The sequence below is a fragment of the Elephas maximus genome, chromosome 12 (assembly GCF_024166365.1).
Source record: "Elephas maximus indicus isolate mEleMax1 chromosome 12, mEleMax1 primary haplotype, whole genome shotgun sequence".
In the NCBI taxonomy this organism is placed as follows: Eukaryota; Metazoa; Chordata; class Mammalia; order Proboscidea; family Elephantidae; genus Elephas; species Elephas maximus.
In genome coordinates, this window is record NC_064830.1 from 47,853,606 (window position 1) to 47,869,178 (window position 15,573).

At 38.0% G+C, this 15,573-nt stretch overlaps 1 protein-coding gene across 1 annotated transcript in view; it reads left to right on the forward strand.

Annotated features, from left to right (window-relative positions):
- Positions 1-15,313, forward strand: part of SPDYA (speedy/RINGO cell cycle regulator family member A) — a 41,510-nt gene extending 26,197 nt beyond the window's left edge. The window contains exons 5-6 of the mRNA XM_049903804.1: positions 7,798-8,095; positions 15,222-15,313. Coding sequence (XP_049759761.1) covers positions 7,798-8,095; positions 15,222-15,313 — 390 coding nt within the window. The remainder of the gene's footprint in view (positions 1-7,797; positions 8,096-15,221) is intronic.
- The last annotated feature ends 260 nt before the right edge of the window (positions 15,314-15,573 follow it).

Consider the following 15,573-nt stretch of genomic DNA (forward strand, 5'->3'; position numbering starts at 1 on the left):
CTCTACTCAAAAGCTTCCAGTGGTTTCCCATTGCACAGGGTCAAAGTCAAAGGCCTTATCATGGCTCTACATGGTCTGCCAACTCTTTCCACCTTATCTCTTTGACCTCATCTCCTATCCTTTCTCACTTTGTTCCAGTCACACTGGCCTCCTTGCTGTTCCTCAAACATATCAAGCACACTCCTGCCTCAGGATCTTTGTACTTGGCATTCCCATTGCTGGAAATACTCTTCCCCCAGATATCAGTATGCTTCACTTCAGTACTCTATGTAAATATTACCTCAGAGAGACCTTTCTTAACCACCCTGTGTAAAGAAGTATCTCCCTCAATAGAATAGAATTTATGTTTAACTGGTTTTTGACAAGGGTGCTATTATGGATTGAATTGTGTCACCCAAAAATGTGTATCAACTTGGAAAGGACATGATTCCTAGTATTGTGTGATTGTCCACCATTTGTCATCTGATGTGATTTTCCTATGTGTTGTAAATTCTACCTCTATGATGTTAATGAGGTGGGATTAGCAGCAGTTATGCTAATGAGACAGGATTCAATCTACAAGATTAGGTTGTATCTTAAGTCAACTTCTTTTGCAATATAAAAGAGAGAAGCAAGCAGACAGACGGGGGACCTCATACCACCAAGAACACAGCACTGGTAGCAGAGCACATCATTTGGACCTGGGGTTCCTGTGCAGAGAATCTCCTAGACCAAGGGAAGATTGATGACAAGGACCTTCCTCCAGAGCCAATAGAGAGAGAGAGCCTTCCCCTGGAGCTGGCGCCCTGAATTAGGACTTCTAACCTACTAGGCTGTGAGAGAATAAACTTCTGTTTGTTAAAGCCATCCACTTGTGGTATTTCTGTTATAGCAACCCTAGATAACTAAGACAGATGTCAGGAAAATCCAATGCACAAAGAACAGTCTTCAATAAATGGTGCTCGGACAACTGGATATCCACGGACAAGAGAATGAAATTATACCTTTACCTCATACTGTACTCAAAAATTAACTCAAAATGGACCAAGGATCTAAATGTAAGAGCCAAAACTATAAAACTCTTAGAAAAAAAACATAGGGATAAATCTTCATGATAGGTTTCTTAGATATGACACCAAAACAAAAGAAAATATAGATAAATTAGACATCATCAAAACTAAAAACTTTTGTCCTTCAAAAGACAACATTAAGAAAGTGAAAAAGATAATCCACACAACAGGAGAAGATTTTTGCAAATCATATATCTGGTAAAGGACTTGCACCTAGAATATATGAAGAAACAGTTCAATAATAAAAAGACAAATAAACCAATTAAAAAATGAGCAAAGGATCTGAATAGACATTTCTCCAAAAAGATATACAAATGGTCAACAAGCACATGAAAAGAAGCTCAAGATCATTAGCCATCAGGGGAAATGCAAGTCAAGACCACAATGAGATATTACGTCACACCCACTAGGATGGCTATAATAAAAAAGACGTGCCGATGTGGAGAAATTGGAACCCTCATACACTTCTGGAATGCAAAATGGTGTAGCTGCTTTGGAAAACACTCTGGCAGTTTCTCAAAAAGACTAAACATAGAGTCACCGTATGATCCAGGACCCAAGGAAAGTGCAATCTTCTGTGCACACAAAAACTTGTACATGAATGTCCCTGGCAGCACTATTCATAGTAGCCCGAAGTGGAAACAGCACAAATGTCCATCAGCTGATGAGCAGATAGACAACCTGTGGCATATTTATACACTGGAATATTATTTGGCAAGAAAAAGAAATGAAACATACATTCTACAACACGAATGAACCTTGAAAACATGCTAAGTGAGAGAAACCAACCACAAAGGACTTTATGTTTTGTGATCCCATTTATATGAAATGTCCAGAATGGACAGAAGTGGCAGGGAGATGTCAAAGGCGTAGAGAAAGAAAGGTTAGTGGCTGCCTGGGAAGAGTGAGGAAGAGTGTGACTGCTTTCTTTTGGGGACGATGGTTTCTTTTTATGGTGATGGTTGCACAACTCTGTGAATATACTAAAAGCCATTGAATGTTACACTTTAAATGGTGAATGGTGTGGTATTTTATCTCAGTAAAGCTATTAAAATAACAACTAATATCTCCTGCTGTTACTCTGTATTCCCTTTCCTGATTTCAGTTTTCTTCATGGCATTTAATCACCATATAATATACTGTTTTATTTATCTTGCTAATGTTTATTTCCCCCCACCAGGATATAAATTCCAAGAAGACAAGATATTTTGTTTTTATTGTGTCTCCAGTGCCTAGAATAGTGTCTGGCACCTAGTAGTACTCAATAAATATTTACTGACTGATGGAATGAATGGAATGACTTCCAGTTCTTTTTTGTACTTAACCTTATCAATGAAATAGAAAAACAATAAACTATAAAACAAGTCTTCACTGAGCTCACTTAGCACCACCCCCCTACTCCAGTGGCAGATAGATAAGCTTTTTTTTTTTTTTCTTTTTGGCTGTTCCAAGTAGGTACCCTTTATAGTGATAAAAATGTCTTTTTCAGAAAGGCTTTGAATCATGTTGGTGTATAGAAAAGGCAACTACCTCATAGATTTTATCTTGTTCTCTAAGTATTCAATCAACAGTTCATTTATGAGTAAGACATCAAGTTTATTATAAATAAGTATTACATCATTCCTGAAGTTTGCTGAAGGGATGCAGTTTGCTGCACTGAAGTAGCAAGACATACTGTTAGAAAATTAGGCAAACATTCTATGCATTTGGTTTTGAGAGCCCTGTATTGGCATACTGCTACACATTTCTATGGTCCCATATCCTAAAATAAACCCATGTTAGGATAGTAGCTTCCAACTGGCTTACAATAATATTTTACATTTGTATAGTACTTTAATGAGCCCTGGTGGCACAGTGGTTAAGTGCTCAGCTGCTAACTGATGAAGATCTGCAGTTTGAATCCACCAGCCACTCTTCAGATTACAGCCTTAGAAACTGTATTGTGCAGTTCTGCTCCGTCCTACAGGGTGGCTATGAGTTGGAATCCACTCTAGAGCAATGGGTTTTGGGTATAGTACTCTCCAAGTTCATAAACAGTTTCATTATTTGTTAGTTTAAAAAATGTATATTTTTTATCATTGTGTCTTGGGATATAAATAGCATAAATGTTCTTTCTATTTCACAGATTAAGAAACTTTGGCTTAGAAAGGTTGTGACTTGTCATTGTCATTAAACTCAGCAGACTTTCCATTATACTCCACTGTCAAAAAAAGAACATATTCTCTCAGATAATAATGAGTTTGTAAGTTGTTTCTTTTCCTTTTTTAACCTGGGCAGCAAGGCAGCCCTATGGAGTACGTTCTGCTCTGACACACATGGGGTCACCATGAGCAGGAGTCAACTTGATGGCAACTGGTCAACTTGTAACCCTTTATTGCTGGCGTATCTGCTTTTACCTCCCCTTAGCTCAATTTTCCCTTTTGGGTCCTAGTTTAATCTTTTTTTTTTTTTTTTTTTTTGCAGTTGCTCTTTTTGTAAGTTAGCTCAAATCCTTTTTTGGGAAGAGATGGGTTGTGATTAAATTAGAAAAATACGAAGGTCTTCTCCAGAAAAGAGTAAAGACTGTTTCCCTACTTATTCTGATCTTACTTTCTTACGATCAGTTACCTTTTTTGACATCAGCTCCTCAGAGGTGGAATTTACTTGGTTTGTAATGGCTTAATTTCTAGCCTAGTTCACAGATTATGGAGGATGCCTATCTGATGAGAAAGAGAATCTCATGCATCATGGCAGGTAGCTATTTAATCAGAAGGAAGCTTTTCTCTATTCCACTTATGTACTCTGTCTGGCCTAGATCCCACAAATCATCACAGCCAAGTTCTCCATCAGCTACTACTTGATTCCAGATTAGGAATTTAGAAAGCAGTGGTGAGATGTAAGGAGCGTTTTGGGCAGGGTAATCCAGTGACAGTATGCAGAAGAGACCCAATATAGAGAAGCAAGGGTGTTAACTACATTCATGGCAGTGGTGAAGAAAAAGAATCAGTGCTAGAATATAACAAAATTATTATCATCACTGCTTGGTGACCAGTTGGATATAAGGCATATAGGAGAGGGAGGTATCAGAGTTAAAAATCTATATAACAAGGAAAATAATGGATTAATAATGGAAATAGGGAAGGCTAGAGAAAGAAACTGGTTTATTGGGAAGATAAGGAATTTGGTATTAGACATAATGAATTTAAAGTGGTAACTGAATAGTTAAGTGAATGGTCAACACGTATGGTTAAGGTGAGTCTACATATAAGTGACGTTTCAAGCTTAGTAGATAAGAGATCCAAGGTAAAAGTAATACTAATACTTTTTGAACTTGCGAAGTAATACTAGTACTTTTTGGGTAATACTTGCCAGACACTTCTAAATATTAACTCTGATAACAATTTTTAGAGCTAGGTAACCCCAGATGAGGAAACTAAAGCACAAAGAAGTGACTATTCCAGTGGAGAAAAGCAGCACATCAGCATTCAAACCCAGGCAGTCCGACTCCAGAGTCAGTGCTTTTAACACCTCTCGAGACAACAGGGAGGTAGAGTATAAAGAGAGAAAAACAAAGGGCCAAGAATTAAATTTTAGCAACACCCATCAAAGGCAACAACAACAACAACAAAAAAACGTGGAAATAGCAGAGAGTAAGATAAAGCAAAAACGAGGATAACATTTTTAGTACAGCAACCGCTACCAATGTTTCAGAGAAGTCACTTCCACAGAATCATAGAACTTGAGGACTGAAGGTGACCTCATTTTTCTCATACAAAAAAGGCACCCTGACAGAGAGCCCCTGAGGGAGCAGGAGAACAGTGGGATGCAGACCCCAAATTCTCATAAAAAGACCAGACTTAATGGTCTGACTGAGACTAGAAGAATCCCAGCGGTCATGGTCCCCAGACCTTCTGTTGGCCCAGGACAGGAACCATTCCCGAAGACAACTCATCAGACATGGAAGGGACTGGACAATGGGTTGGAGAGAGATGCTGATGAAGAGTGAAATACTTGAATCAGGTGGACACTTGAGACTGTGTTGGCGTCTCCTGTCTGGAGGGGAGACGGGAGGGTAGAGAGGGTTAGAAACTGGCAAAACTGTCACAAAAGGAGAGACTGGAAGGAGGGAGCGGGCTGACTCATTAGGGGGAGAGTAAGTGGGAGTATGGAGTAGGGTATATATAAGCTTATATGTGACAGACTGACTTGACTTGTAAACTTTCACTTAAAGTACAATAAAAATTATTTAAAAAAAAAAGTGCCCTGTGGCCCAGGAAGTTATATAATTCACTGTTGTTACCACAATAACATTATATATATCAGTATAAAATATATGTAAACAGAATATACAGTGAAACCTGTAAGAGCCAGAACTTGACAGACTGCCTTGTTTTCCCAGGTATTGAAAATTTTCCGCCATTGACAGGGTGCGGTCTTACCACTTTTCTATTGCTTGTTTTAATGGAAAATATTTGGGTTTTCCTTCTCTGACAGGTTTCTGCCTTACACAGGTTCCAGCTTTCTCAGATTTTACTGTATGTTAAAAAATAAGTGCATGTATATTTTTCTAGCGAGCTGATCTAGTATGTGGAAAGCCCACGATGCCTAGCTTATTGCAGAAATAACAGGTTCCTGAATTCCTGAGCTTACCACACCTGCTATTTTGTGCCCTTCCTATTTCCCTCTGCTCTTCTCACTAAACTTTGCTGTAGGATCACTACAAAAATCATGTTGGTTAAGGTGGCCTCCAATTCTTATTTTCATATACCATTAAAAAATATTTACTGACTGCATAATGTTGTGTGGAGAGTATTTGGTACAGAGGTATAAGAGAGGCAATTCCTGCCCTGAGGGGGCATTTAGTATAGGAGATTAAACCAAACACCAAAATAATCCGTTGCCGTCGGGTGGATTCTGACTCACAGCAACCCTTCAGGACAGAGTAGAACTGCCCCAGAGGGTTTCCAAGCTAAATCTCTATAGAAGCAGACTGCACATCTTTCTTCCTCTGAGCGACTGGTGGGTTCGAATTGCCAACCTTTCAGTTGGCAGCTGAGCTCTTAACCACTATGCCCTCAGGGCTCCTTAATGTAGGTTACGTGCATAAAAAGGTGTATCTAGTACTAGACAGTTTTACACTTAAAGCCCTAAGAGACAAGAAAACCTGAAAGCTGGAGTTGTTAGAAAGTTGGGACTTATGCCAGGAATTGAAGCAATGCCAAGACAAATGAAGGGAGGGGACACTCAAGACATGGGAAATAAAGATACAGAAGTGTTGGGGAAGATGAGTAGATCAATGTGGAAGGAATAAGAAATTCTAATATTCTACTTCATCACCTTAGTAAACTCTGAACCTAGTTTTACATTGTCATAGAAATGTTTATAGGTAATATCTTTATCTATTTATTTATTTTTGAATGTACGTAACTTTATTAGGTCTTTGGTTCAAATGTTTTGAAGGATTAAGAAGTGGATTATAAAATAAATTCAATTCTAAAATATCCTTTTTCAAATTAGCATAGCTAGTATTCTTCATGTGGGGGGAGGACAGAGTAACCCCTTTTTCTGAGGGGACTGGTCTAAATCTGGGGTTTTAAAGGTTTTTATTTTTCTTTTTAACGTCAAAAGCCTTTCTTTCCTAACAAAATTTTACACACATTCCCATATAAAATAAGTATTGAGCTGCTCTGTCTGCTCAGTCTTCCCTTACCCTTTCCTGGGGTCCCTAATATACCTCTGTGAAAACTTAGGGCTCAAAACAGTTTGGATATCAGTAGTCCAGGTAATTAATAAGGCTCCATCAAGCTCTAAAATTCTACAGTTCTCATTTATGTTGGGTTATTGATAAATGGAACTAAACATTTTTGCTTAGAATGCTTAGAAGTTCTAAACTTCAGTCATGAGGTCAGCACATTAAGTACACTTCCTAGCATTACTGTATTGCTTACTTCTTAAAGAAAATGGCTCATATTTGCTAGATGCTATGTGATAAAGACTTACATACATTTCCTCTAATCCTCAACAATCCTATGATGTACATTTTAGGTATGTACAAAGGAAACCTCTGAAAGGTTAAATAATGTGCCCAGCATATAGCGAACAAGTGGCAGAGCCAGGATAAGAAGCAAAGTCTATCCAGACTCCAAAGCCCATTTATTTAACAAACCTTAGAGAATAATGCTTGACATGTAGTGAGGACTGTTGGTGCTTTACAAATAATACCTCATCCAATCCTCACAACAACGCTCTAAGATGAACAGTATTATTATCTCCATATTACAAATCAGGAAACTGAGGAACAGAAAGGTTAAGTAACTTGCCTGTGTTCTTAGTCACCATATTTCTTACCATAATTGCAAACATTTTAAGAGTAGCCTAATATACATAGTTAGAAACTCAAAGTTTTTTGTTTTTTTTTTTAATCCCAGCACCTTCCAAAGTTAAGAATTATATTTTGTTTTGGGTTAACTTCATTTTTCCCAAACTCAGAATATTTAAGAATTGAAAAATAAATACCCTGATAGCCTGGCAGTTTGCTTCAGTCCTGTTTCCTATTTGAAATAATTTAAATACATTCTCAATTATTGTCTTAAGGATCCAAGCAATGGATCACTTTATAGGTAACACTGCCTGATCTGGAAATACATTATTATTTTAACATTGTTAACTTAGTTTTAGAGATAGCTATTCTTGAGTTAAAATGTTTGTTCTTAATTTTACTAAACTATAAAATTTTTATAAAATTCTAAAAGTAAGTTTTCCACTATAGGTTATGGCCATTGCACCAACCCACTATATATGGCAGCGGGAACGCTCTGTGCATCACAGTGGAGCTGTGAGAAACTACAACAGAGATGAAGTTCAACTGCCCCGGGGACCTAGTGCCACACCAGTAGATTGTTCACTCTGTGGCAAAAAAGGAAGATATGTTAGACTAGGATTGTCTTCATCGTCATCTTCGTCCATTGGTATAGCAGAAGTGATGCAAAAACATTCTCAGGAATCACACAACTCGTTCTCAATGAACAAAGCAGTTGATCCTTCTCAAGCTGATAGCTATTCTCAAGGTATGATTTAGTGATATATCCGAATTAGATTTATGCATGTTATTTATTGAGCACTAGTGATCCTTACAGTCAGAGATACATAATTTATATACTAAAACGACATGAGTTAAATTAGTAGTGAAAGTTTTCCCACTTTCAGTTATCATTTTTTGTCTTATATCCCTATCTGTTTTGTGGTAGCCTACCTAAAAGGATTTTTATTGTGACTTATGTTAAAATGAAGCTTAATACACCATAAGGTTCAGGTATTTCAACTATAAGTATTATAAGAGCCTGAACCATTTTCTTTGAAATGTTTATTTTATTCAGACGTGGTTGCAAGAAGAAAATAAATTTATATGTAATCTCATACTCCAGCCTTATTGACTGATTAACTATTGTGTTTCCTTCTATACACTTTTCTGTTGCTATTTTCTATTTTTAACAAAATTAGAACCATACTATATCTAGGCCTGCCTTTCTTCACTAAAAAAGCATTCCCCATGCTATTAAATAATCTTTTAAAATCTGGTTTTTAAACATGATATGGTATGATATATGTACCATAATTTAGTTGCATATTTCACTTTCATTGGAATTTAAGTGGCTTTTATAATGGTATCTTAATTACAAAATAATCATATGAACTGGAAATACTTTTAGTCAATCACACTATAATTTTCACTAAAATTATTTTTATAAAGATATAGCATTTTTCTGGCATATCTCTTCTAGATTTGAAATAGTACAATAATATTCTGCTAGCAGTGATTCTTTTTGCTTCTTACAAAGCCTTTCCTCCAGATCTTCACCCATTTGAAGATAAGACTGACAGATTTCCTATGATCCTTTCTAGTTCTATGATGAGAAATGAACAGACCTGCATTATTTCAGATTTTCACCTATTTAGTTTTACCACATCCTTATGAGATTAACAGTGGCTCCTGAAGTTTTACTAAAAGAGAAACTAGACTGTAAGACTTCTGAAGGTAGGGGTCATGCATCAGTCATTGTTTTGTTCCCTAGCCATAGTAGTCAACAGATTTCAATGACAGTACAAGTATAGTCTCTTCCTTTTCAGCACCTCTGAGCATAGTTTTTAATTGGTTCAGTCATGTCTGAAGGCAAGTAGGTTTACCACAGGCTAAATTATAAGAATTGCCTTTCAGCACCCCTCCTCTCCCTCCCCAGATCCTTTTACCTATATTCTTTGATCTTTATCATAAAAAAAAGAAAAAAAATTTTTTCTTTTTTTTTTTTATCATAGTAATATTTATTGGAAGTTTGAAATGTTTCAGGCAGTGTACTAAGTAGAGGCACCTGGTAGTCATCTATGCTGAGTTTTAGCATAAAAGCCTGAAGCAGAGCATCAGCTCTCTGAATTGGATTTTCTGCAACAAAACACCAGTTGTGGTCTAGTTGGAAGGTTTTACATTCATAATGTCAATTAATATTCACAGCCAACCTTAAAGTAAATACTACTAATTCCACTCTGCAGATGAAGAAAATGAGGCTTAGAGAGGTTATTTGCCCAAAGTGATAGAGCTATATTTGAACTCAGGTCTGACTAGACTAGAACCTGAATTCTTAACTGTAATGCTCTACTGCTCCCTTTGAAGAAACCCTCCCTTTGGTGGTGAAAACATTAAGAACCAAGTCCCCATCATCTAGGTCAACTGGCATAACAAAGTTTATTAAGAAAATGTTCTGCATCCCATTTTGGTGAGTGGTGTCTGGGGTCTTAAAAGCTAGCAAGCAGCCATCTAAGATGTATCAGTTGGTCCCAACCCACCTGGAGCAAAGGAGAATGAACACCAAAGACACAAGGAAAATATGAGCCCAAGAGACAGAAAGGCCATAAACCAGAGACTCCATCAGCCTGAGACCAGAAGAACTAGATGGTGCCCGACTACCACCAATGACTGCCCTGACAGGGAACACAACAGAGAGTCCCTGATGGAGTGGGAGAAAAGTGGGGTGCAGAACTCAAATTGCAGTTAAAAAAAAGAAAACAGACAACGGTCTGACTGAGACTGGAGGGACCCCAGAAGACATGGCCCCCAAACTCTCTCTTAGCCCAGAACTAAAAACATTCCCGAAGCCAACCCTTCAGACAAAGATTAGACTGGACTATAAGACATAAAGTGATGCTGGTGAGGAGTGTGCTTCTTGGCTCAAGTAGATACATGAGACTAAATGGGCAGCTCCTGTCCAGAGGCGAGATGAGAGGGCAGAAGGGGACAGGAGCTGGTTGAATGGACACAAGAAACACAGGGTGATGAGATGGAGTGTGCTGTCACATTTTTAGGGAGAGCAACTAGGGTCACATAAGTGTGTGTATGGGTTTTTGTATGAGAGACTGACTTGAATTGTGAACATTTACTTAAAGCATGCACGCACACACACACACAAAGAGCCAAGTCCCCAGTGAAAGGTTGTATGGAGTGAGTTGGAGAGAATTCCAACAATCTGAAGAATTTACAAAAGCAGAACAGAAGCAATTATATATTATTTAGACTAACCCCTGTAGATGTCAAGGGAGTATGTTCTAGGCCTTGACATCTCAACAGGAGATGGGAGTACATCCAAAGAGTAAGGAACTCTATGCTTTCATCCTATCTCTGGATGAAAGCCCTGAACTCCTGGTTTAGATCCTACATAGGTCCTATATAGGAAGGGTCCAAGTAAAATGACTTCATTTTATCAATGCCCATGGAAGTAGCAGTCAAGAAATCAAACGATGTATTGCATTGAGCAAATCTCTGCAAAAAGACCTCTTTAAAGTGTTAAAAAGCAAAAATGTCACTTTGAGGACTAAGGTGTGCCTGATCCAAGCCATGTGTTTTCAAGTGCCCCATACCCATGCAAAAGCTGGACAGTGAATAAGGAGACTGAAGAAGAATTGATGCCTTTGAATTATGGTGTTGGTAAAGAATATTGAATATGCCAAGGACTGCCAGAACAGAAACCCTGATGGCATAGTGGTTAAGAGCTACGGCTGCTAACCAAAAGGTCAGCAGTTTGAATCCACCAGGCACTCCTTGGAAACTCTTTGGGGCAGTTCTGCTTTATCCTATTGAGTCACCATGAGCCAGAATCAACTCGACGGCAACGGGTTTGGTTTTTTTGGCCAGAAGCACTCACAAATCTGCCTCTGAAGAAGTACAGCCAGAATGCTCCTAGAAGCAAGGATGGCGAGACTTTGTCTCACATACTTTGGATATGTTATCAGGAGGGTCCAGTCCTTGAAGAAGGACATCATGCTTGGTAGAGGGTTAGCGAAAAAGAGGAAGACCCTCAGTGAGATGGATCGACTCCGTGGCTGCAACAATGGGCTCAAACATAGCAACAATTGTGGGGATGGCACAGGACTGGGCAGTGTTTCATTCTGTTGTACACAGGGTGGCTATGAGTCAGAACCGACTCGATCGTACCTAACAACAACATATTAGAAGGAGCAAGTATTTATTCATCATTACTTTATTCTGTGTATTAAATCAAGGTTAAATTTAAAACCCTCTGTTACTGATGGCACATACACACTTGACCGGTACAATATCTGCATTCATTTTCCTTAATTAAGCTTAGCAGGGAGTGAGTTAATGGGGGGGGGGCGGGTTGTAAAGGTGATAGGCATGGTGGTCAGTCTCTCACTGCCTCAGCAACTGCAGGGTCCCAGTAGAATGCATCAGTGACCTCTGCTAGCGAATTTTTCTTCCTCCAGTTGACATGAGGTGGCTGAAATTGCCTGATAGTATATGGTTGCAGAGTCCCTGGGTGGTGCAAATGGTTAATGTGCCCGGCTACTAACCAAAAGGTTAGTGGTTTGAGTTCATGCAGAGGTGCCTCGAAGAAAGACCTGATGATCTACTTTCAAAAAATCAGCCATTAAGAACTCTATGGAGTTCTACTGTGATACACATGGGGTCGCCATGAGTCAATTCTGACTAGACAGTAACTGGTATGTGGTTGCAGAAAACCCAATTCAGACACAGAGAGCGGATACTCTTCTCCAGGTTTTTATGTTAAAATTCAGCACAGATGGTTAGCAGGTGCTTACACAGGCTTTCTTTCAAACACAAGCAGGAAGCTTCTCCCTTTTCAGGTAAAAACACGTTTTTTTACTTTAAAAAGATTTTTTCTCGAAAAGAACATGTTCAAAAAACAAATTTTTACAAAACATGTTTATGACATTTATTAAGAACAAAATGTTTTTCACTTTGACAAGGTGGGGGTTAAAACATCTTCGGAGGGTAGACGAGGCCTTCTTTACAAATTCACATACAATATATCAAAATCACCAACTGTGCACTAGGCATTTATAAAAGTTCAAACACCTGACCTTTCACCTCCCCCCACCCCGCAAGAAATCTCACTTTACTGGTGAAGAAACAAACTCAGTAAAGTCATGCAGTTACCAGATAACGCAACAGCAGCAGGAGCAACAAAAACAGCAGTATGGGAACCGAATTCTATTTGAATACACAGCATTTGTATACTAACTAAACTACCATTGTTTCTCCTTACCTTATACTGTTCTAAGCTCCTTACCTTATACTGTCTTAAGCCTTATGACCTAGGACTAGGCTTAAAGACTTATGACTTAAGCCTTATGACCTAGGACTAAGCTTAGACTAGTCCATTTGAGAAATGGATATGTATTATGTAAGGACCTCTCTGATTTTAGAGTGAAGCCAAGGGGGGCAAAATATACCAAGCCTTAGACCTGGGTCAGCCAAAAAGAGGAAGACTCTCAAAGAGATGGACTGACACAGTGGCTGTAAGAACATGCTCACACATAGCAACAACTGTGAGGATGGCACAGGACCGGGAAGTGTTTCGTTCTGTTGTGCACAGGGTCACTATGAGTTGGAACCAACTCGATGGCACCTAACAACAGCAGCAATAGCCCTGGATCATATAGGCAGGCATGGTTGATTCCAATTGCTATACTCTAAAAGTAAATAATTTTTCCTCAAAAATAAATCCTTTTCTGAAATTTCTTATTTATTTTTGTCATCACCAGTATTCCACTCATCCAGGTTAAAATTCTTACACTTAATGAAGGCATAATCAGGGTGTATAAATTAGTAATGTGATAAGGGTTACACTAATTATATGCTCAGAAGAAAGGCTGGTGGTCTACTTCAAAAAAATTAGCCATTGAAAACCTTATAGAACACAGTTCTACTCTGTCACGATGGGTCAGGGTTGACTTGATGGCAGCTGGTTAGTTTTAGGGTGAAACACAAAGGATTGTGTAATTAATTCTGTGGGGTGGGAGACTTGATGAGGAAGTAATATATGAAACAATACATGATCCAGTGTAGGCTTAATGCTGTCAGCAAACTTTTGTTAACCATTTACTGCATGGAAAAATGGGGCCTCTGGAAGGTACTGGGAAGATGTGAGCCAGTCCCAAGCCTCTAGGAGTTTACAGTATGGTGATGAGAGCCAGACAGAGACATAGAAAGCTAACTTTAAAAGAAGGCATCTGTCCCATAAGCCAGACTATAAACATGCTTAGTGTTCAGAGGAGGAGTGGAGAAAGGGCTTAAGGTGGACTTTGACTAACTATACAGATAAATGCTTAGGTAGTTTGGTCTTCAACTCCTGACCAAAGAGGTCAAGAGGTGTTAGAAAGCTTTTGTTCAGTTCAACAACGACTGAGCACAGTATGCTGAACAGAAACTTAACTATTCTATATGAAACAGGAGTAAAGCGCAGAAGTTTTCTTTGCTCTTAAGCTACCCCCTTCTCCAAGTAGTACCATTAGGGTCTGGCACATAACAAGCACTGAATAACAAAACAATGAATGAATGACAGAACTTTGCTACTAGTTAAATAGAAGAATGGAAGGGGGAGTATTCCTTGACAGAACTTAAAAATGTACTTCGGAGCTTCTGTATATCTGAAAATGTTAGAAAAACTATAAAGGCATTACTGTTGAATGAATGTTCAGATAGTTATATAGAAATAAGACACCAGAAGAATACTCCTGCTCCGATTCAATCAGTTCTCCCCAACTGCAGCTAGAAGTGATTTTTTCCAACACAAATCAAATATGTTACCTTTACTTAGTTAAATCCTTCAATGGTACCCCGTTTTTCTTAGAATAGACAAACTCCGTCACAAGCCTACAAGATCCTGCATGGCCTGACCCCTGCCTATCTTCCCAGCCTTACTTCTGCAGTCCACCTTTCACTCAACCCCATTATCCCTGGCCTTTCCCCACCACAGTTAACTCCTACTTATCATTCACATCTCAGTTCAGTTGTCACTTGCTTGGGTAATTACTTGACTAGAGCAAAACCCCTCATAGTACCCTGTACTTCTTTTGAACACTTACAACAGTTTTAGTTATATATCTGTGTGATTATTCAGTGTCTAGCTCTACGATAGACAGTAAAGTCTATAAAGGCAGGGGTTTTAGTTGAAAATTTTCCACATTCTGAGAAATAGGTACACTGTTTTTAGAATACATATTATTTAAAATAATTTTAGCCTTAAAAATAAATCCAGGAATAGCAGCATTTATCCTCCCAGGCCCTACTACTTTAAAACCTATAACACATTCATATGTAAACAACGGCTTAACCACTCTAAGCTTATTTGCTTATTTATAAAATACGGATAATCTTAAGGAGAAGTTGTGCATATTAAATGAAATAATATATATAAATTTCTTAAAACAATGTGTAAAACCAAAAAAAAAAAAAAAAACCAAACCCATTGCTGTCACGTCAATTCCGACTCATAGCGACCCTATAGGACAGAGTAGAACTGCCCCATAGAGCTTCTAAGTAGTGTCTGGTGGATTTGAACCATTGACCTTTTGGTTAGCAGCCATAGCTCTTAACCTCTATACCACCAGGGTTTCCAAACAATGCATGGCTTATTGTAAATGCTCAAAACTACTGCCTATGAATAATAAATCCTATTCCTAATTAATTCTTGTTTATAAAGTACATTTCCCCAAACATTTGATTTACATAATAACATTACACCAGTATTTCTGTTTTCCCCTACTTTTTGCTGTAACCTAGATTTCACTGTTACTTTTTAATATACATACATGTCATTAAAATATGTATTTAAAATACACAAATACATAAAATTTATCTTAAAATGCTTATTTTATTTTCAGTAGCCAATGATCATCAATCAAACAAAGAAAAGAAAACTAATTTCATGGAGAAAGACAAATCTATGGAGTGGTTTACAGGAAGTGAAGAATGAGATGGTTCAACTAAACTTGGAATCACTAACTGCAAAATGTCAAACTAACTGTAAGACAGATGTCAAAATGGGACATTTAAGCAGTTTTGCAATGTCATACATCTTTCTTTAGCTCTGGTTATTTTTCAAAACTATATGTAAAAAAGGTTATACAATGATAGTAATAGCTAAAAATACCAATCTATGAAAGCAGTGATTTACAATATAAAGTTCTCTTTTGGTACTTTCCAGTCTTCAATTCAGTTGCTGTCATCTGGGAT